The sequence below is a fragment of the Phalacrocorax carbo genome, chromosome 2 (genome assembly GCF_963921805.1).
Source record: "Phalacrocorax carbo chromosome 2, bPhaCar2.1, whole genome shotgun sequence".
NCBI classification, from domain to species: domain Eukaryota; kingdom Metazoa; phylum Chordata; class Aves; order Suliformes; family Phalacrocoracidae; genus Phalacrocorax; species Phalacrocorax carbo.
The window spans coordinates 25,092,412-25,114,280 of NC_087514.1; the positions used below are offsets into that span (position 1 = coordinate 25,092,412).

General features: G+C 39.7%; 1 protein-coding gene across 4 annotated transcripts in view; it reads right to left on the reverse strand.

The window, feature by feature from the left end:
• The window catches only part of MATN2 (matrilin 2), a 73,253-nt gene that overhangs the window by 3,467 nt on the left and 47,917 nt on the right, over positions 1 to 21,869 (reverse strand). For 2 of the 4 annotated variants that reach the window (XM_064442341.1, XM_064442340.1), the window contains exons 9-25: positions 20,441 to 20,563; positions 15,633 to 15,755; positions 15,345 to 15,467; positions 14,867 to 14,989; positions 14,652 to 14,774; positions 14,329 to 14,451; positions 11,129 to 11,251; positions 10,913 to 11,035; positions 10,700 to 10,822; positions 10,405 to 10,527; positions 10,078 to 10,200; positions 9,816 to 9,938; positions 9,532 to 9,654; positions 6,868 to 7,281; positions 4,142 to 4,294; positions 886 to 957; positions 201 to 311 (exon numbers count right to left, since the gene is read on the reverse strand). In XM_064442341.1, coding sequence (XP_064298411.1) covers positions 201 to 311; positions 886 to 957; positions 4,142 to 4,294; positions 6,868 to 7,281; positions 9,532 to 9,654; positions 9,816 to 9,938; positions 10,078 to 10,200; positions 10,405 to 10,527; positions 10,700 to 10,822; positions 10,913 to 11,035; positions 11,129 to 11,251; positions 14,329 to 14,451; positions 14,652 to 14,774; positions 14,867 to 14,989; positions 15,345 to 15,467; positions 15,633 to 15,755; positions 20,441 to 20,563 — 2,349 coding nt within the window. The remainder of the gene's footprint in view (positions 1 to 200; positions 312 to 885; positions 958 to 4,141; positions 4,295 to 6,867; positions 7,282 to 9,531; positions 9,655 to 9,815; positions 9,939 to 10,077; positions 10,201 to 10,404; positions 10,528 to 10,699; positions 10,823 to 10,912; positions 11,036 to 11,128; positions 11,252 to 14,328; positions 14,452 to 14,651; positions 14,775 to 14,866; positions 14,990 to 15,344; positions 15,468 to 15,632; positions 15,756 to 20,440; positions 20,564 to 21,869) is intronic. The other 2 variants (XM_064442342.1, XM_064442343.1) reach the window with 2 other exon arrangements.

Below are 21,869 nucleotides of genomic sequence, written 5' to 3' on the forward strand. Positions count from 1 at the left end.
ATCAAATGGGATGGGGGAGGAAATGACAAGGACTTATAAATACATAGTATGTTTAATACAGCTTCCTGTTCTCAAAAGAGGTCACCATCCAAAGGAATGCTCTGAGGCAGATTTTTAAATGCTGGAAAAAGTGCACAATACTTAGGCCTATATATTCAAAGAGCAGTCTGGATTATTCTAAATATAGGTAACCTGATTACCTGTTGTGCTTGTTGAGTGAGTGTGACTGTCTTCAAAAAGATACTTGTGGTGTATTGCAAGATTGGGACAGGCAATGACATCTGTGATGGCTATTGTGGTTGATTCAGGTCCTGCAGGAAACCCCCCAAAAGTCTAAAAATCAAACCCATTTCACTTAATAATACAGTATTTTTTTTCTACTCACATGCACAGAGTTCTCCTTAATTAGTGAGTAATCTCACTGACTGCACTGGGGATCATTCATAGAGAGGACTAGGGATACAAAGATGTGAAGGAACCAAGCTGTTAGGCTGCATTTACTGGATATGATTTAATTTGTGGGTTGCAGAACTGAAAGGGAGTTGTGAAACTTCCTGTGAGAAACAAGTGATTGAAAGCTGAACATGCTTTAAAATATCAAGCACAGTGTTGAAATACAAGTTCCCCCATGAAGTAATTTGTTTGGATGGTGTAAGAAGCATGCAGCCATGCATTTGTTAGAGTGAATCTAAAATTAATTTTGGACAAAGCAGATTTGAATTGCAGAAAGGACTGTGGCTTGGAGAGGGGGTAGGAATGGGATTGGGATGAACAGTTCTCTCAGAGGTGAGGTGAGTTGTTAGGGTTCTCTGCAAAAGGCATCACAAAGAGGCAACTTGGCAATGATCTGGGGAGATAGCAGTGCGCTGAGTTAAAACAGCCAACCTGAAGGCTGTGGACCAGTCTTACGAAGCCTCCCAGTTGACGGATCCTGCTGGTGAGCTGACTCTTTCAAGGCTGGTGGAAAGAAATGAGATCACAAAAGGAGGAATAAAAATGTCCACATTCCCTAGTAATGGAGATGTTTCTTATAAGTTACTTGATCTCTGTCTTTCCTAACACATGGAGAATGCCTCATACCCATGCAGTTCAGAACAGGTCCAGTGCTGGAAACTCCAGGACTCACCCTTCAACTCAGACTATCAGAGGAACTCTTCCAAAACCAGAAGTGCTTTATGAATAGATTAATAGTGGTGAAGCAAGGTGAAATGAGAGCAAATCTACTTTGTGTCCTTCAGTGAAAATTCTTGCATGTTTCATTGTCATCCACCAGTCCTTTGGGGTGAACTGAATAAGAACAAAAACTGCTTGGAGAAGGAAGAAATTTTACTCTTCAGTTTTCTTCTTTGTAATGGGAAGCATTGATCCAGGGAGTTGGGAGTGTTTAGGTGTGAAGGTACAGTAGAGTTTATTGGATGCACTAGAGTTCAAGCAACAAGTTTCTAATTCTTGAAACACAGCCTTTAAAATATAGCCATTTATTTCAGACTCCACATACCGATCTCTTTAGCCAAAGGGTGGCTGGAGACAAATGGAAACCAATTACATATGCAGGTATAACCACCTCGGGAGTCATTCTGTGCACTAGCCCTCTCTTGCCGCAAGAGGGTAATGTAGAGGCAGCTTGGGTTCCTTAGGAGTGGGTTATTTTCTACTGAAGGTGAAGCATTTATTTTCTAAACTGTGGAGCCCTTAATGGTCCAGACGAGCTGGAGAACGTACACTTAACAACTGCATGACTTCATCAACTATGCCAGGGGAGTGGATGGAGCATCTGGGACTCCCTCCCTGCAAATATACCTGGAGTTCCTTTGCTGAAAGGGTATGTGTGAGGGTAAAAGTGATGGTGCAAACATTCCCGATATGCCATGAAGGTGCAGTAGGAAGGTGGAAGATGCTTCTGGGCCAGCCTCCAAGTGCGTCTTAAAAAGCAGTGGCTGACTATGTACAGCAGTGACAGTGATCCACAATTTGGAAGAAGAACAGAAAGTTAACCAGCAGGCTGCTGAGTACTATCATCTGACTGGGGCTGGAGTCTTGTGGCAAAAATAATGTGGACCCTGTAACTAAAGGCTCCCGTAAAGCATGTGCTCAGAATGGGGGTGAAGAGGCAATCATGAGTGTATATGATGTATGACATTGCCATAGCCTTGTTAGTGCTTCTAGTCAGATGAGAAATGAATTAACCAAGGCAATGAATAGGAACCTTCTGACTGAGTTCCTCTTAATAAGAGGCAAGAAAGAAAACAACTTTTTTTACTACTAGTCATCAAGAATAATAAATAGTAATCAGCAGCTATTCTACTAGGCTGATGCTTTCTTGCAGAATAAAAGGAAAAAGCCTTACCCCAAAAGATATTTGGAGGGCTGCTTTACTTGGAAATACGCAGCCCATCCATAGCTGGGACTGGGGGTGGGAGACATTTTCTGTGGAGTCCAGGAGATTCAGAGGGTCTCCCACTGCCCTCACAGGCTGGAGCCTCAGAAGTCCTCAGCTAAGGACCAAGGCTGGACTATAAATGAAATTACTGCTGTTGCAAAGGAGGGAAAAAATGAAAACAGATGGGGAAAAAAAACCCCAAACTTTCAGCTTGTGTAGCAGGCTGAGAGGCAGAATTTCTGGTGGACTGAGTTGACGAGCAATAGGTGGTCCTGGAGTGTCCAGAAAAACAAGGCTGGCTCAGTCCTCGGTTCACAGGTGTGAGGCATTGCCTGTTGATGAGAGAGGAGGAGAGAATCTGAGGGGCACCAGCTCTGCCTGTTACTAGAGGTGTAGTCTAGAAACTGCCACAAAGGGGCAGGATTTACTTATTTTTTGTATGGTAAGTAATGTAGTTTTAAAAAAAACACCAACAAAAGCAAAACATGGTTGCTAAACACCGCTGTGGGTACCTGAAGGATGCATTTCCATCACCAAGCTCTGGGGTTTGCTAATGAGAAAGAGTTGTTTTACCAGTTGCCAGATAGTTTTGGCTTTGGAGTCTCCCCAAGCTTTCAAGATGATGTGCTGTCATCAGCAGATTAGCTGCATAATAAGAAGGTTAATTGAACAGGTTTGGTTTTGCATTTTGTATTTCAGGAAGATGGAACTAGGACTTCTTAGGACTGAGAGAAACACAAAGAATATACAAGCTAGGAAGCGGATTCTTTTTTTCAGATTCTTCCTTGACATCTGTATGAAGAAGAAATGCACTACTGCTTGCCAGCCAATTTTACACAGTAACGTTATAGAAGAAAGTAAAACCTGTTTGCATTTAATTCCAAGAAAAACCACCAAATAAAAGCTAGTGAAAATTAAATAATCTTGCACAATTCTAGTGCTATGACTAATGTTATTGACAGTGATGTTTCTGAGTTTTGCTTCAGGTACCAATTTGAATGTACAAATAATACCAAGTCCTGGGAATATGTGAGTGGGAGAGACATGCTGTCCTCTCTCTGGTGGAACAGCTTTTGTCCCAGCTCACATTCCCCCTTCCCCTTGCAAAACTTCAGCTGGGAATATTTATATAGAGGCTGTTTGTGCCAGAGTAAAGAAAGGTGCTTTCCGGAACAAACCTTCCACATTTGTGGAACAAAACTTGGAGCTTATGCATAACTGAGATCCACTCTTTGTAGCTGTGAGTGTATGTTCAATGAGCTAATGTTAGTCTTCTATAAATATACACAACAGCTCTTGATTATTTGTTTTGCTGTGGTTTAGGCTTTTGCCACTGGTCTTAAGAGTAATTTTTTATTCTCATTAAAATGTTACAAATCTTTGATTATTTTCCCACATTCCTAATGAAGTAGATCATGCTTCTTTGGTGGGGAGGCGTTCAGTGCATGGCTGACTTAACAGTAGAAAAAGGAACAGGAGGGAGCGATTGATTCTTCTGGGCACAGAGTATACATTTTATGCAACCTTTATGAAAATAAAGGAAAGACAATTATTATATAACTTCACCTGATGACAGATTTAAAGTATGTATTCCTCCCATGTTAAAGGGCAAAAAATTTACTGTGAGTGACTTGTGCCTTACAATGTCTGACACCAGTGATCTACAACCTATAGTATGACGCTAGTTGTCCTCTTAGGCCTGCAAAAAATCTACAAGCATTCATTCCTTTTCTATCTCAGTGAAAAGTGGAATGCTGTTACCTTCACAAATTTGGACTCTTAGCTCTTCACTTATGTCCTCCATAGCAGTGAAGTCCTCAGCATAAAAGAGATGTTTATATGATGGCTCAGAAGCAATTTCCAGCAGTTCTTCCTCAATTGCTTTTCCTATTCCGATGGCATAGATAATTATACCTAGATTCAAAAGAATTGCACATAATTATTACATCAGCAATTCTAAACCCTTGTTACGCCATGAAAGGAAAATATGAGCATTAGTCATTTTGGAGAGAGAGAAAGGGAGAGCACAAGAAATGTATATGCTATGTAACTTCAGAATTGGTTTTGAACAGGCTTAATATGCTTTAGTTATTGAGAGATGTGTAGAAACTCACTGCTTGGCTGTAATTTAACAGATAGTTTTTAAGTTAAAGTGATGCCAGATGCCAGGCCACTACTGATAGTAAATGAACCCAGAAAGAGTACTGCAAAACATCTGAGAGAATCACAGAAGTCAGCCTCATGGTTCCACTGAAAGTTCCTGGTTCGTGTGTGCCTGTGTATGTAGGGTGTGTGCAATAAAGCTAATTGCCACATTGATGGGAAGACCTGCTAATATTAGCAAATGGGGCAGAATCCTGAAAGATGGCAGTAATTTTTTTATTTAATTGAAATCCTCAGAGCGCATTGAGACTAGATTCTTGCACTCTAAGGGATGCCAGTGGGCTGGGAGGCACTGCAAAGGCACCCAGACATGTGAGGCTAAGAACGGGAAAGGAACGATTTGTTGGGTGAGGAGAGAGCAGGGATGCCTGGGACAAGCATTTCCCCAGCAGAGGTGCTAGGGAGAAAGTAAATGAAGATTTGTAGTTTTCTTCACTCTGAAAGCAGGGGAGGAGGAAGTGGTTCCCAGCCCTCTCACCAGACAGATTTTAAGCAAGCAACGAATACAGAACATAGTGATCTTCAATATCCCCTTTTTCAGCAGTTTTGGTTTTTTTTTATTCTCATTAACGTATGATCTGATACAACATTTCTCTTTACATCAGTTCTGGCTTAGAAAGTGTCCACAACTAGCACTGATTTTGTGATTCATAATGCAACTGTTAGCTTCATAGTATTTCAAGCTCTTTTAGAAGATTCAAGAGCAGAAGCTACCTTCTCAGCTGGTTGGTTTCAGATAAAACTTAGGATGAGGAGGCTTGGTATCTCTTTATTATCATGGGGTAATAACAGCTACACACTCGCTGAATTGCAACTTTAACCTTTTTGCCAAAGAATCCTGGGCGTGATAACATAATAAAATATGCATTTTCCAACCCTTTAACATTTAATGTAAGCATCTCCTTACTTTTCCTCATGAATCTGCCTACCATTGCGCTTTAGCCAGGAAAGTAAAACATTCACCAGAAGCTGATTCAGTTTAATGAATGGACCAATCACGCTGAGGTCTGTTGCTTTTTAAAGACTTGGAGATATCAGTGATAAAGCATTCAAGGCCAATTTCATATTCAGCATTACTACATTGCCTACGCTGCAATTACACAGAGGATGGATTTGGCTTGTAGTATGACAAGTATCAGTACAAGCAGTCCGGGGCTGAGGTTTCATTCAGCAAGTAAGCAAGGTTGGCCTGTTCTTCTTTCCTTCTTCAGTCCTGTAAATCCTCCATGTACTTTCCTAGATCTCACTAGTTAGTGTATAAATTTTTTGTTTTGTTTTTAATATTCTAAAGACCGCATTTCATTGTAATGTCACCCTTGTTAGCACATGCTCTTCTCATATCCTTGGACATTTTTCCCTTTTCTGCTTACAGAGAGGGATCAGTCCTGACGAATGCGACAGTAATAATGTATCAAGTTATGATTGATGTATCAAGTCAATAAAATAAAGACAGAAAAAAGATGTGCAGCGTCTTCTAAAGTCTGGCTGTTTTCTCTGTGTGGTGGGCTGTCAGCCATGGTTCTTAAAGCAATTTCTCAGAAAATGTTTTGCAAAGGAAAAAAGAGATCCTTTATTTTCTTGAAAAAATTTGAAATTTTTCAGGTAATTAACTCTGCTAAACAGCTGAGAAGTTTCTGATTTGTGGTACAGTGTCCTAGAGGATGGATATTTGCCCAGACATACTCTGAATTAAAAATCACCAGTTTTCAGTTACTTTTCAGCATATCACCTGATAAGGCACATAGAAACAGAAAGACAGACAGCATTACAGCAATATCCTTTTGTAAAGAGGACCCATCTTCCCTCCAGAACACCATCAGCACTATAAAATCAGTTAAAAACACAGAACAGATGTAAATAAAAAAATAATGTAACCAATTATTACCATAGTATTTCTCAGGGGGATGGATTTCTGTATTTTGAAGAGACAAGTTGGAGGGGGTGTTTATTGTTTTCTTAGAATTTTTTATGAAGTTCCCAGTGTTCCCAAATCTCTGTATCAAATGTCTGCCCTTGGTGGATATGTTCAGGGCACTGCCTGGCATGCCAGGTAGGTAGTACCACTGCCTGGGGATAGCATGAAACCCCAGTGGTGAGACACTCACCATGGGTCCTGCAGTAGGGGTGACATAAGCGCCTTGTAGCAAAGGCTCCTGTGAGCACCAAAGATCCGATGTTCTGCCGCAGTGGTCACTGTACTGGCCAGACTGCTACGGCAAACGCTCTCTGGAGCAGCACATACTGGAGGACATCCGTACTATTGCCACATCTTAGTTTCTAACAATATTTACCTCTTAGAATGAGTCGAAAACATTTCCACTTACCACTTCGCTTTGCTCTAGCAGCCCACTCGGAGACTTCATCTTGGGCTCGTCCATCTGTAAACACAATGGAGATTCGAGGGACATTTGCTGAAAATGGTCTTGCTCCTTCTGCTTCTGTGAAGCTTCTCTCAAACATTTGCTTCAGAGCCAGTCCTGTCATGGAACCTCGCCCCATGTATTTCATTTGTGATACAGCTTTCTTCATGTCTCTGGCTGAGCTGAACTGCTTTAATGTAAACTCCGTGCGAACTTCAGTGGAATACTGAAGCAAACCAACTCGAGCAGCTTTGGGTGAAATCTCAAGTGAATCCAAGACTCCCGAGACAAATTGTTTTACAATTTCAAAATTATCCTCTCCAAGACTTTTTGATCCATCAATCACAAACACCAGGTCAACTGGGCCTTCAGTGCATGCTGTGAAATAAGCAGCAGAGCGTTCAGATCATGAAAAAACTCCACAAAGCTGACGAAGGGACCTAGACACCCAAGGACTGTATAAACTCAGAGATCATCTAGAGTACCTTGTTCCTGGCTCATCCAACTTTGTTGGTGCGTCTAAAGATGTTGTGTACACTCTATATGAAAAGCTAAGAGTGTGCCTTTGACCAAGAGTTTAACAAAAATATAATCACAGTGAATACTGAGACATACTGCTTTGCAGAATACTACAACTAATACAGCAACAATCAGCAAATTTTAAGAATGACCTTTAGGTGGAGAAAACTGTATAACTGAAGAACATAGCTAGGATATAGAGACAGAGTTGCCATCATTTTCTTCCAGGGATAAGCCAGAAGGCTAACTTTGCATTTGTGTAAGCGATCAGCACTGAAAGACATGGAAGAGAATCACTTGAGCTGCATTTGTGTGGCGGAAGTAGCAAAAAGGTAAAGGTGGTACAAAGAAATGAGTCAGTGAAGCCACGCTTGTATACAAGGTGAAAATCTATGAGTTGAGTCATATTTAGAGTGGCAGGGAACAGTGAGGCAAAAGCCAAAGAGCTTGGGAAAGGCTGAGCAAGAAGAGAGAGGTTAGGTAGCCTGCCCTAGAGCTTAGGATGAGGTTCAAGTCTGGGGACAAAATTCACACAACGCACATGTTTTTATAGCACAAATTAAACCTCTAGTGGCAGAAAAACAGCTAAAAAATACAGGTGAGACAGTAAATGCTAGAAATGTGCCTAGCTGCTAAACATGGCTAAGAACTGTTTATGTAAGGTTTTTTGCTTGTAACTCTCTAACCATCTTGTAATTAGAGGTATATGTATTGCCAAAATTAACCTTTTCTGGTTTACCCATTAAAGCTGGGAGTTTGTCAGAAGACTGACAAATTTGGTGTTCTCATACTTTTTGGCAGGTGCACACGCAAAAATCAAAGCAGTTTGTAGGCACTGTGCATCCATGACAAGGCTAGGGAATTTAGGGACTCAAGAATGTTTTCGAAGCTGCAGAGTGGTTCTGCCAGGTGTTTTCTTTTTTATTATTCTGGAAAGCAATTGCCTCCAGCAGGCATAGACTAGTGCGCTTTGTGCAAGGGGCTGGCTGCGCGTATGCTCAGCTCCTCTGATCAATGTAAATTCCAGGGAGAATTTGCCATACTACGGAATATAAGGTTTACATCTTAGTCTGGACCAAATGAACTTTGACCTCTGCTCATCTCTGATGTTTGTGTAGTGAGCATGCTGTAAGCACTACACAAGAGAATTGTGCAGCAGAAATTACTTTGCAGAAATTACTGAAGGTGCCTGTCACCAAGTCAGTGCAGGGATAAGGAATTTTCAGCTTTAAAGCTTGGGCTTTTTTTCTTAGACAATAGCTCTGTTTTAAAACTGCTGTTCAAGAACTCCTTTCTGCAGTCATCTGACGAAAAGACCACAGAATCACAGAATGGTAGGGGTTGGAAGGGACCTCTGGAGATCATCTTCTCCAACCCCCCTGCTTGAGCAGGGATACCTAGAGCAGAGGCACAGGACGGCCTTTAGGTGGGTTTTGAATGTCTCCAGGGAAGGAGGCTCCAGGCGATGGAAATGCAATAATGTGAATATCAGAACCACCTCAATATTGCATAAGTCAAGATAGGGCAGCAGTCCATGGTGAATGGTTTTAGTTAGGATTGAGATCAGCCATGAACATGTTACCATTCTTTTGGTAATAACAGTCTCCCCAGCTAAGGCATCCATTTTTGCAGAATAAATGTTTTTACTGAGTTCCAGTAGATTAATTTCTCCTCCAGGTATTAAAGGGTGATGAGATAAATGCATGTCATACTCTTAAGCATGTCATGTTAGAAGATAAGCAAATAGAATTAATGATATTTTAAAATGGAGTATATAAAGATAAATGCTCCAGAGTATATGAATCTGATTAAAGTGCACATTCCTTGATAGTAAGATTTCACTTTGGCTTTTTTCCTGATGTTTGGAAAGAATTACTATCATACTTGATGCTATACCAAAATAACTGTTCCACTTTGTTAGGTTTGTGCTTAGGAGAGCATCAAGTTAGTTGTTCAAGACATTTTCCATCACACTCATCATATGCTTTGGGCTTTCAAATATTATATAATTTTTGAAATGAAGCATTTTTTGAAGTGAGGCATTTTAATTGCAGTCCAGTAATTTTAGAATTCAAAGAAACAAATGTTTTCTAAATAAAATGTACTTACTTCTGCATGTTTTCTGATCCTCTTTTAGTACATATCCCTCCCGGCATTTGCAGATGTATGAATCGTCATTATTAACACAAATATGTTCACAACCGTGGGCAACTGATTTGCAGACATCTTTATCTAGGAAAAATTGAAATATTTATATGTATTCTATTTAACATATTTACAAATTCAAAGACTCCAAACATTATATTTGAACAACGTATGACAAAAGAGTACGATATCTTTGTTTATGCAGCAATGCCTGAGAAGAGTGGTGACTGACATACTGAGTTACTTACTTCGACATGTTTTCCCATCTTGTCGCAGGACAAAACCCTCATGGCACTGACAGCTGTATGAAGTGTTATTATTAACGCACACATGTTCACAGCCATGGTCAATGGATTTACACAGGTCTTTATCTGAGAATTGTTAAGAGAATTTCCTTGTTAGACCATTTTTCACATGCAAAACTGGCACAAACAAGCTTTGAGTGAAATTAAGGCTGTTATTTGCTTTATGACTGAAAAAACATTCCCCATAAATGTTTCAGCTACTCACTCCTGCATGTTTTCTTGTCTCGCCTCAATACAAATCCCTTGTGACACTGACACGTGTATGAATCGCCAGTTGGAACACAGACATGTTCACAACCATGGTTGACTGTTTTGCAGATATTTTTACCTTGGAGTAATGAAAATTATATTTAGTACAGTTAGCTAGGTAAATAACTTTCACAAAATGTAAAAAACATGGCAATAATCTTCCATGAACGAGTTTGCTTCCATTAAGTTGGTTCTATATTAAAGACACAAATAACACACTACCATTGCATAGTGTGTTTCATTAACAGATCAGGAGGTACAAAACAAAGATTAAACAACTTACTCCTACAAGTTTTCCTGTCTTCCCTCAGTATGAAGTCCTCATGACACTTGCAGATATAGGAATCATCAGTATTAACACAAATATGTTCACAGCCATGTTCAACTGAGTTGCAAACATCTTTATCTGAGAAGAGTGCATGGAGTTTGTGAGGTGAGGTTCATTAGGGAGAGACAATATCTTTTATTAACCAGCTCAAGTAGTTGGAAAACACAAACACACTAATGTGCAAACACTCACAGCCACAACACTTAAAAGTCTCATATTAAAATATACTTCTATAGCTCAGGCTACTCACATCTACATGTCTTTCCATCTTCCTTCAGTATGAATTTTTCATGACACTTGCAGATGTAGGAATCCCCAGTATTCACACAAACTTGTTCACAGCCATGGTTGACTGAGTTGCAAACATCTTTATCTGCAAACAGAAGAGTAGGTAGTCAACATACATCAGCAGTGGTCTTGATTATATGTGTAATTCATCAAATCAAGTTCTCCTGCTACTTACTTCTGCAGGTTTTCCCATCTTCTCTCAGTAGGAACCCATCATGGCATTGGCAGATATACGAATCATCAGTATTAACACAAACATGTTCACAGCCATGATTGACTGATTTGCAAAGATCTTTATCTGAAAACAGATGACAGCCCTTGCTGGTAATGCATTTCTACACAAGCCTGATTTGCAGATAAAAAGTATGCTGATAAATATCAGGCTACTTACTTTTGCATGTTTTTCCATCTTCTCTTAGCAGGAATCCCTCCTGACACTTACAAACAAATGAATCACCAGCATTAACACAAGCATGTTCACAGCCATGGTTGACTGATTTGCAAATGTCCTTGGCTGGGAATAGTTAGATAATATTTAATGTGGTTTGCTAGTTAAACTTTTTTTATAAATACAAAGACTGTGGGGGTAATCCCATGAGCAAAGAAAGATGGAAGCCTGCAAACTGAAAGCAAATCTCTGGCTAGTTAAATGATAGACAGCTTAGCTTACATGGAGCATGAGTTCTTTACCATCTGAGAAGAAAGAATTGCATGGTTTGGATGGCTTCCCACTGACAGTAAATCATTTTAGGATTAATCTGACTAGATGAAGGAGGAGGACTTTACATTAAGAGCAGAAAGTAAGAGTGAAAGGAGGGAATAATTTAGTGCAGGTGTTTAGCACAATTTCACGCTGGTAAAAACAAAATTAAGCAAAACACCACAAGACATGAAGCAAAACAATTCTTGAACATCCTTACACCAATGCCAAGAGTCTGCATAAACAAACCCCAGAAGAACAGGAACTACTCATTTAAGAGAATAAATAAAATCTAACTGGTATTGATGAAAATTGATGGGAGGATTTGTATGACTGCAGTGTTAAAACCAGTTGGTTAAAACCAGAAAGATAGATGGGGAGAAAGTACAGAAAGAAGTGGAGCCATCTATCAGCATTCCCTGTTTCTTTTTCACTTCAACACAAAAGAAAATGTTATCAATTGCTAATGGAGAACTACTTTTACATAGAAAGTAGAATAGTGCGACAGCCAAGTTTGGATTGGCTCTTCAGCAAAATACTTAGATTTAATGTGAGGGGAAGAAAACCTTATATTTTTACAAGAACTTCCATCTGAGCCAAATTACCTGGGTGTTTCATGCTGGCAATACAAAAACTCCAAAAACTACTACAGAGGACAATCTTCTAACTCAAAAAGCATTACATTTAAGATATAGCAATCTAAACTAGATCCCATTATAGCAGATAAAGAAGAAATTATCATGTAAGTAAAAATTAACATCTGTTTATACACAGCTGTGTGCAACTCAGACACATTTGTTGTTTATAAGCAGAATCAAATACAAACCAGCAGCAGACTTGGCTATTACTTCAAAAGGATAAATTTTACATAGCTGAAAGCAAATATGAGCCAGAGTATTTTGGGATGGGGGTGAAATAATAATAATAATAAAAATAAAAGCAGTGAGTGATTGCACTATATAAGGTTATAATCTAAAAAGAAGCCAGAGTAGTTAAAAAAGCAACCTCAATTAGAAATTGAAATTGAAAACAGCGACAAGATTTGAATAATAATTGAAAGAAAGGAACATTCACAGTATTTGCTGAGCATGAAAAAATTAGGAATTTGAAAACACTGAAAGATAAAGGACAAGGGGGTGCATGGCCAACAAAATAAAGGCTAGTATGAGCACGTTATTTAAAGACTATTAGGAACAAAAAGCATTCTAACAATGTATTGCTAATTAATACACAGAAACGGTAGAATTTCCAATCTTAATGCAGAAATGTTAAAATATTTAGCGTATCCAGATCTGAACTTGTGATATAGGCTACTGTTAATATTGTTGGAGTGAAGAGTTTCATCAGCTGAGAAGTAGGTCACACAGCACCTGCTGAACACACACACTTCTAAATCAATAACTCCAGATAACTTGCCGTGGAGCTGTAAAAGAGCTGGCTGAAGAACACCTTGGATGCTTAGTGTTGTTTTTCAGTAAGTCCTAGAACTCCGAGAAAGCCCCAAAACACCAAGCAGTCTCTACCCCCAGTATATGCGCACACACTGAAAAAAATACTATTGTTCCAGTGTTTGAAAAGGATGAGTAGTTCACTGTAAGCCTGTCAGCTTCACATTGATGTGCATTACAATAGTGGAATAGATAATGTGGAACTTGATTCAGAGTAAAATCAAAGAAAGAGAATTAATATCAATCAACCCAGTGTTATGGAAAAATAGATCCTGAAAAACTAAATAAATATATTTTTCAATTGATTATAAGTCTGCTTCATAAAGCTCATGCTGGTCATACAATGCAGCATTCACTAAGGCAGCAGTCTTGGTATTTATTTTGATCAAGCAAGCAGTCTACAGAATCACCATTAAATGGATTAACACTGGCTAGAGAGGACTTCAGTATAAATAGTAAATTGGGGAACATCAAGTGGCTTTCTAAGAATTTGCCCTGCTCCTCTACAACTTAACATTTTTATGAACAACACAAAAGAAAATACAAAATAATCACTGACAAAGTTTGTAGGTGAGTCCAGTTTTGAGAGAACGGCAAATAGAAATAGAGAAGCTGCTCGTAATAGGAGACGAATCTTTTTGCAAGCTGGATAACGGCAAATCATATGTATTTTAAAATAGTCAGAACTAAGCTTATACATTTAGAAGTAAAGAACGAAGGCTGTATTTCCAGGATGCGGAACACATGTGTGACTAACGGTCATATGATCATGGTAGATAACTGACTGACCATAAATGCTAGCAGAATATTTTGGTCACAGACTAACACTATCTTTGGTTATAAAAAAAGATACATTAAAAAAAAAGATAAAAGATAAAAAACGATAGGTATATTCAAATAAGAATTAGGTGGGTTATAGTTCCTTTACCCTGGACCCTGCTGTGTCTCCTACTAGGAGACTTTGTACCACTGTGGTGCCCCCACAAGGCTGCTGATAAATAGCAGAGGTTTTAGGGGAGTAAGAAGAGACTTATCAAAAGATTAGAAAACATATAAAGAATGTGAAGGAGTTTCATCTGCTTATCATTTACAAAAGAACATGCTAAGAGGTTAAGCTAAGGAACAGGTTACATCAGTATCTGCATGAATAAACACAGAACAACACAGTGGCAATTAGAGCTTCAACCCATCAAAGAAAAATGCAGCAACATCCTATGCTGAAGATTAAAACTCAACATACTCAATCTCGAAATGAAGCTCACATTTTTAAAGCCACATTCAAACCTGATTTTCTGAAATGTATCTTTAGTTCAGGCAATAATTAATTCATAGAAGTCTTATGACCTATAGAGAACAATATTCCATTCCCACCACTATAGATCAGTGAATAATCTCCTAATAAAATGAAAATGAAATTTATTCTTTTATTCATAAACTACTTACTTCGGCATGTTTTCCCATCTTGCCTTAGTACAAATCCATCATGGCATTGGCAAGTGTATGAATCGTTATTATTAACACAAAGATGTTCACAGCCATGACTGACTGATTTGCAGATGTCCTTATCTAGGAATAATTTAGACTTTATTTAGTACAGCTTGATGAATGAGAGCATTTCCAAAACTTTAAGACTAAAAATAATCAGCTCTAGTAAATATTTATCATCCATTTTGTCAGGCAAAATCCTCTATAAGAAGACCTACCTCTAACAAAATATGTTTCTTCAGTAGACCTCTGAGTTAAAAAAATACAGTAACATAACTTACTTTTACATGTTTTCTTATCTTGCCTCAATTCAAAACCCTCATAACACTGGCAAATGTATGAACTATCAGTATTCACACAAACATGCTGACAGCCATGGTCAATAGAATTGCAAACGTCTTTATCTGCAAAAAAAATAAGGTTGCCAGTATTTAAAGCATGTCTATGAATGCATAGATTATAAAAGAAATCTTCTATTAAAGATAAGGATACTTACTTCTACATGTTTTTCCATCTTCCCTAAGTGCATATCCCTCGTAACACTGGCAGATGTAGGACTCATCAGCATTAACACAAACATGTTCACAGCCATGGTCAACTGAACTGCAAATGTCTTTATCTGAGAATAGTTGATGATATTTGGTTAAAGCACATCTACAATGAATGTATCATGCAGGGAGATGTAATAGCTTTTATTAGGTCTACTGATATCACTGGAAGAAATGGGCAAGAATTTAGGCAGCAAACACTTCTCACTCTTGGTACGTGAAAAATTGTCTTTTTTGTCTCCAGTCATACCAGTCTGCCTATTAAAATACACTATTTCTGTCCACAGAGTGTCTTACAAGCTTCTGGCTGGTATAACAATACTACTCCTGTATTATAACAGTAAACTGTTGTTGTATTTGTTAGAACACTTCCACAAATCTATATACTGTAGATAAAAGTCTATGAGTAATTATCAGAGTACTTACTTCTGCATGTTTTTCCATCTTCTCTCAGCAGGAAACCCTCATGACACTTGCAAACGTACGAGTCATCTTCATTAACACAAATATGCTCACAGCCATGGCTGACTGATTTGCAGACATCCAGTCCTGGGAATGATTGAGATAAATGTAGGTTTTGAATGAAAACATGTTTAAAAAATGTAGGTATAAAAAGGAAGTTGTTTTTTTTATTTTCTCAGTAAGAAGTGAAAAACCCCTTTCTTAATTGCTTGATGCACAAGCAAAAATGTTCAATAGATACCGGTCACTCACTTCTGCACGTCTTGCCATCTTCTCGCAGTATGAAACCCTCACGACACTTGCAGGTGTAGGAATTGTCAGCACTAACACAAATATGTTCACAGCCATGGTTGACTGATTTGCAGACATTTTTACCTGGGAATAATTTAATAGGTAAAAAATTGTGTTAGTTAAGGGCAAGATGTTCAAAGTCTTACAATTCCCAGCTACTGAATGCTCTTGTCCTTGCTAGTATACTGGACTCAATCCTGCAAATCATTTATAGCACCTGCTGTCTTTTTTTTGGTGTACAAAAAGGTACACCTTTGTCCTGCTAATTTTACAACCTTCCTATTAAGGAAAAGTGCACTGTTTCAGTTCTAGAGTTTGTAGAATTTCACGTGTCGCTAGCATGCAGATTAGTGGTCCGCAGGGATTTCCAAAGGCACCTAAATCCCACATCCACATTTGAAGTAAGCTTTCTGGTGAGAAACAGATCTATCACCATCTTTTCATTTTCTGTAATGAACCTGCTCAAACCTGAAACAGATATGCTTTTTTTCCTCTGTGCTTAAATTCAGAAGGTGTTTGTCATTTTTCTGTAAAGTAGGATTGCAAGTTAGGTGTATTTGTATTTAAGGGTAGGGAGAAAGACAAATTATACGATCCTGCTGTGCAATTCTGCAAAATTGTCAGCTATAATTGGGCAAGCAGATGTTCAGCGGGGTTTTCTGACACAGAATTTAGACACAATTCGTTTTTCAAAATAAAATAAAATACAATGGAATGTTAATTAACATTAGGTAAACTAAAATCTTGTTTTCACTTTCTTCCCCACACCCTTTATTTTCCTGCAAGGATTTAGAATAGAATAGACTTTTTCAGTTGGAAGGGACCTACAATGATGTCCTGGTTTCAGCTGGCATAGAGTTTTCTTCATGGTGGCTAGCATGGGGCTATGTTTTAGGCTTGTGCTGAAAACAGTGGTGATAATACAAGGATGTTTTAATTGCTGCTGAGCAGCGCTTACACAGAGTGAAGGAGTTTTTCAGCTCCCCCTGCTCTGCCGGGTGCACCAGAATCTGGGAGGAGACACAGCTGGGACAGCTGACCCCAACTGATCAAAGGGATACCCCATACCATATGACATCATGCTCAGCCTGTAAAGCTGCGGGGGGGAAAAGAAGGAAGGGTGGGGACATGTTTGGAGTGATGGCGTTTGTCTTCCCAAGTAACTGTTACGCACGATGGAGCCCTGCTTTCCTGGAGATGGCTGAACACCTGCCCATAGAAGTGGTGAGTGAATTCCTTGTTTTGCTTTGCTTGCGCAGGAGGCTTTTGCTTTGCCTATTAAACTGTCCTCCTAGTAGCTGTTATAGTGCTGTGTTTTGGATTTAGTATGAGAATAGTGTTGATGACACACTGATGTTTTAGTTGTTGCTAAGTAGTGCTTACACTAGTCAAGGACTCTTCAGCTTCTCATGCTCTACTGACTGAGAAAGCTAGAGATGCATGAGAAGCTGGGAGGGGTCACAGCCAGGATGGATGATCCAAACTGGCCAAAGGGATATTCCATACCATATGATGTCATGCTCAGTATATAAAATAGGGGAAAGCTGGCCAGGGGGTTGCTGCTTGGGAACTAGCTGGGCATCAGTCAGTGGGTGGTGAGCAACTGCATCCTGCATCACTTGCTTTGTTTAGCCTTTTATTATTTTCATTATTATTACTAGTTTATTTTATTTCAATTATTACACTTTTGGAAACTATTAATAATTACACTCTGTACCTTTTCTCCTTAGAGAGCCAATTACGGGGGAGACACCTTCCTTCCCCTTCCCCTTCTCCTCCAGGCTAGTTACAACAGCTCTTGAGAATTCTGAATATCCTTGGGATGTTATAACTGGCATGTTCCTGTTGCTCCTACTCCTGAATGTGTTTCAGGTCTTGTTTAAAGTTAAACAGCTATTTAAGAGTACCACCCAGAGATCTACCCCAAGGCTGGACAGTTATGAGTAGCAGGGTGTGTGGGATACTATGGGCAAGTACCTAGGACAGTGGGAACCTCCAGGTTTTTTTGGAACTTCATCCCTGAACAACTGCAGAATCCTGAAAAACTAGTAAAGTATTTGGAAAAAATATGCGTCACCCTGGCAATTCCAGAGAGACACAAATCACTGCAATGTGCTGGGGCCTGGCCTATGCCTACCAAGCCCTGTTCAACCCTATTCAGTACCCTCAAAGGGAAGAGAGGGTCTCTGGATCTGAAGACAGAATGGCAGGTACTGTGGCTACTCCAAGCCTAGCAACAGGCACTGCATCCACTCCAACTCCTGCTCTGGCATGGGTTTATCCACAGCCGCAGATGGTTCGGGGTATCCTGCTCCCACGTGGACTCATCCACCGGTCAGTTGCTTTGACTCGAGTTCACACTGGATTGCCAGCCTGTCCAGGACAGCAGCACAGAAACAGCAGAGATGCCCTGGCCATCAGCCAGCCCAGGCACATCACCATTGCTGTTATCAAAATGTTCCTAGGCACAGCAGAGTAAGATGATAAGCAGTACAGCAGTACAGCAAGCAGCAGAAGCAGAAAGCAGCCACTAATGAGCACTAGACTCTAATACACAGTAAGGCAAGCAAGCCCCATGGCAAGCACAGAAGCCTGCTGATTAATAGCTAAACAGCAATAACAGCTATAAATTCGATGTAGCACATCCCAATCAAATCTGTTGTTATCTTGAACACTTCAAGCCCCACATTGGGTGCCTAACAGAACTGTCATGGTTTAACCCCAGCCGACAACTAAGTCCCACAGAGCCACTCACTCACTACCCCCCCCGGTGGGATGGGGGAGAGAATCAGAAGAGTAAAAGTGAGAAAACTCATGGGTTGAGATAAAGACAGTTTAATAGGCAAAGCAAAAGCCACATGCACAAGCAAAGCAAAACAAGGAATTCATTCACTTCTTCCCATGGTCAGGCAGGAGTTCAGCCATCTCCAGGAAAGCAGGGCTCCATCATGTGTAACACCTACTTGAGAAGACAAACGCCATAACTCTGAACATCCCCCCCTTCCTTTTTCTTCCCCAGCTTTATATGCTGAGCATGATGTCATACGGTATGAGGTATCCCTTTGATCAGTTGGGGCCAGCTGTCCCAGCTGTGTCCCCTCCCAGACTCTTGTCCCCTCCCAGCCAACTTGCTGGTAGGGTGGGGTGAGGAGCAGAAAAGGCCTTGAGTCTGTGTAAGCGCTGCTCAGCAGTAATTAAAACATCCTTGTATTATCACCACTGTTTTCAGCACAAATCCAAAACACAGCTCCACACTAGCTACTATGAGGCAAACTAACTCTATCCCAGCCAAAACCAGCACACAGTGTGTGACCACCCTCTCAGTAAAGAAATGCTTCTTCATGTCCAGTCTAAATTTTCTCTGGCACAGCTTTGGACTGTTCCAATGTGTCCTGTCACTGGATCCCAGGGAGAAGAGATCAGCACCTCCCTCTCCACCTCCCCTCCCCAAGAAACTGTAGAGAGCAATGAGGTTGTCTCTCAGCCTCCTTTTCTCCAAACTAGACAAGCCCAAAGTCCTCAGCCGCTCCTCACAGGACATTCCTTCCAGCCCTTTCACCAGCTTTGTTGCCCTCCTCTGGGCCCATTCAAGGACTTTCACATCCTTCTTAAACTGTGGGGCTCAGAACTGCACACAGCACTCGAAGTGTTTATACTGTGTTTGATGCACCCCAGGATGCGGTTTGCCCTCTTGGCTGCCAGGGCACACTGCTGGTACGGAGCCTGCTGTCAGCCAGCACCCCCAGATCCCTTTCTGCAGGGCTGCTCTCCAGCCACTCCTCTCCCAGTTTGTACTTGTGCCGGCATGACTCCATGCTAGGTGCAGAATCCAGCATTTCTACTTGTTAATTTTCATCCCACTAATCATAGCCCAATGCTCCAATCTGTCTAGATCCCTCTGGACTTCTGCATGGACAGAATGTTTCACTTACTTTTAGTGTCAGTACTTTTTAAGACAAGCAGAATTTGTCTCTGTTTGCATGGAATAACAAAGTATGGTGTTGTGCTACACAAACTAAGAATAAGGAGTTTTCATTTGTCATGGTAATATCTGGATTACTTTAATTTTTTTTCTGTAAATGTTTTTTAACAGGAGATATTGATGAGATCTATGGATATTATTAGGATTACTGTTACGAAATACTTAATGCCTGTGTGTTTTTCAGAGACTTATCCTTGATTCTTCTTTGATCACTTAGTGATCAAAGCTATAAAAACTGAGAAAAATTTCCAATGTTTTTTTCTTGATATCTGCCACTCATCATAACTGCATATTATAGTCAAATGCATAATGCAATTATGATATCTCTTTTTCAGTCATCCTTAGCCCATGCTGGACAAAATGAACTTTCCATTAATAATATCGCAAGCTTCATGCTGTGTAAGACTTTAGAAACATTATGTATTCTTGCTGTGATTTGAGAAGAATATTACAGTTGTCCCATATAACGATGTAAATCCAAATAAAATAGTTTTGAATCCACACTAGTCCAATTTCAGGGCTACTTTATAAATGGCACAGACATTTAGGGTGTGATTCAGGTGCCTAAAACTATGCATCCAGTAGCACTTTAGATGCCTTAGCATATCCAAGATATTGACGTACTGCTAGCGAATACAACACCAAAGGGGAAACTATGAACTTTTAGAATCCTCAAGCATTTAAAATTACACCGGACAGCAACATTTAGGCAATCAAATCCTCCCTTACAGATTTCTTCTATGTGTTTCATAAAAATGTAACTGTGAGTTGCTGAATAAAAACTTACGTTTACACGTTTTCCCATCATTACGAAGCCTGTATCCTTCAAAACACTGACAAGTGTAAGATCTGTCACCACTTACACACAAATGTTCACAGCCATGATCACTCAGAGCACAATAGTCAATTCCTGTAGGATCAATTGAAGTTATTAGAAGAATTTAGCAAATAATTAATCAATTATTTTTCATCTCTAGTATTTGCATGGCATATAAGCAAGTAAATATAAATACATTGAACTGCTTAAACAATAATCCAGTTCCTTATATGGTAATATATATATAGCTTCAATAAAATGTAAAAGGTGTACTTTCCATTGGTTGCTTTAAGCAGAATGGAGAAATCATACTTTGCTATGCTTAACATAGCTCAACAGAGTTCACATCTCAGTACTTACAAATTGAATTTAAAAAAATAAAACCAAAACACTTTAGCAATTATTTTATGTAAGACAGTGGCAAAGACATAAAAGCTATCTTGTGAGCATCCTTCTTTAAACATAGTCTCTAAATGGCGCTGTGTGAGGGCGTCATTCCCCAGAACTCACTTGTATGCCTGACCCAGCTGCTGTGGCAGCAAGCAGAAAACCTCTCAGGGACCTCAGTGGGCTTTGGTTTAGACTATCCACGCTTTTGCAAAGAATTGCAAGTGACAAGTGCTGTCAAATACGCTCCATTTTTCATCTCAAATTTCCTACGTGTTTCTTCTCTATAATACAAAGACATAGGACTCCTGGGATCCTGAAGGCAGCACTTGCTACTGTCTATTGGCTACACACACAGTGTCACTCATTTTTTTGTAATCAGTTGTCAGAGTAGAAATCTGTTTACCATTCAGGTGTTCCCACAGCTGTCTTGCTTAACACACTAGTGCTGTGTATATGATACCAGAATTGTAATTCCCAGGTGTTTTCCCATTAGGAGTGGTATATGCTAAACGCTAGTCCCTTCCATTCAACTGCTTATTCAGGAAGTCCCAAAGTGCCAAAACACTTTTCCTGATAGCCTAAAAATGTCCACGAGGTTTCAACAACTCATCTGGAGTTCAGGAATAGAACAAATCTCTTTCCTAAATATATATGAGGAGAGGGGTATCCTGGCAAGAAAAGGAGCAATTCAAACGGGCTCATTTTCATTGCACAGAGGGATTCCAGAACCACAACACTGTTTTAATGCTGCTGATAGGTCTCCAAGTATGGTTTGGAGGAAAATAACTCAAGAGTGGAAAAAAACACTTCTTTTTAGTACAAACGAAAAGGGCTTTTCCATTTGCAAGTTGATAAAACTCCATAGTTTGGCTGTTTCTAAATTTCCACTGATTCTTTTAGATAAATATCTAGATAAATGGTTTCAAGCAGACCCTATTGCTGTTACATGTAAATTAGTTCTGCTTTTGCATTACTATCAGCCCCTTTCTAGCGAGATGCAGTGGCAGAC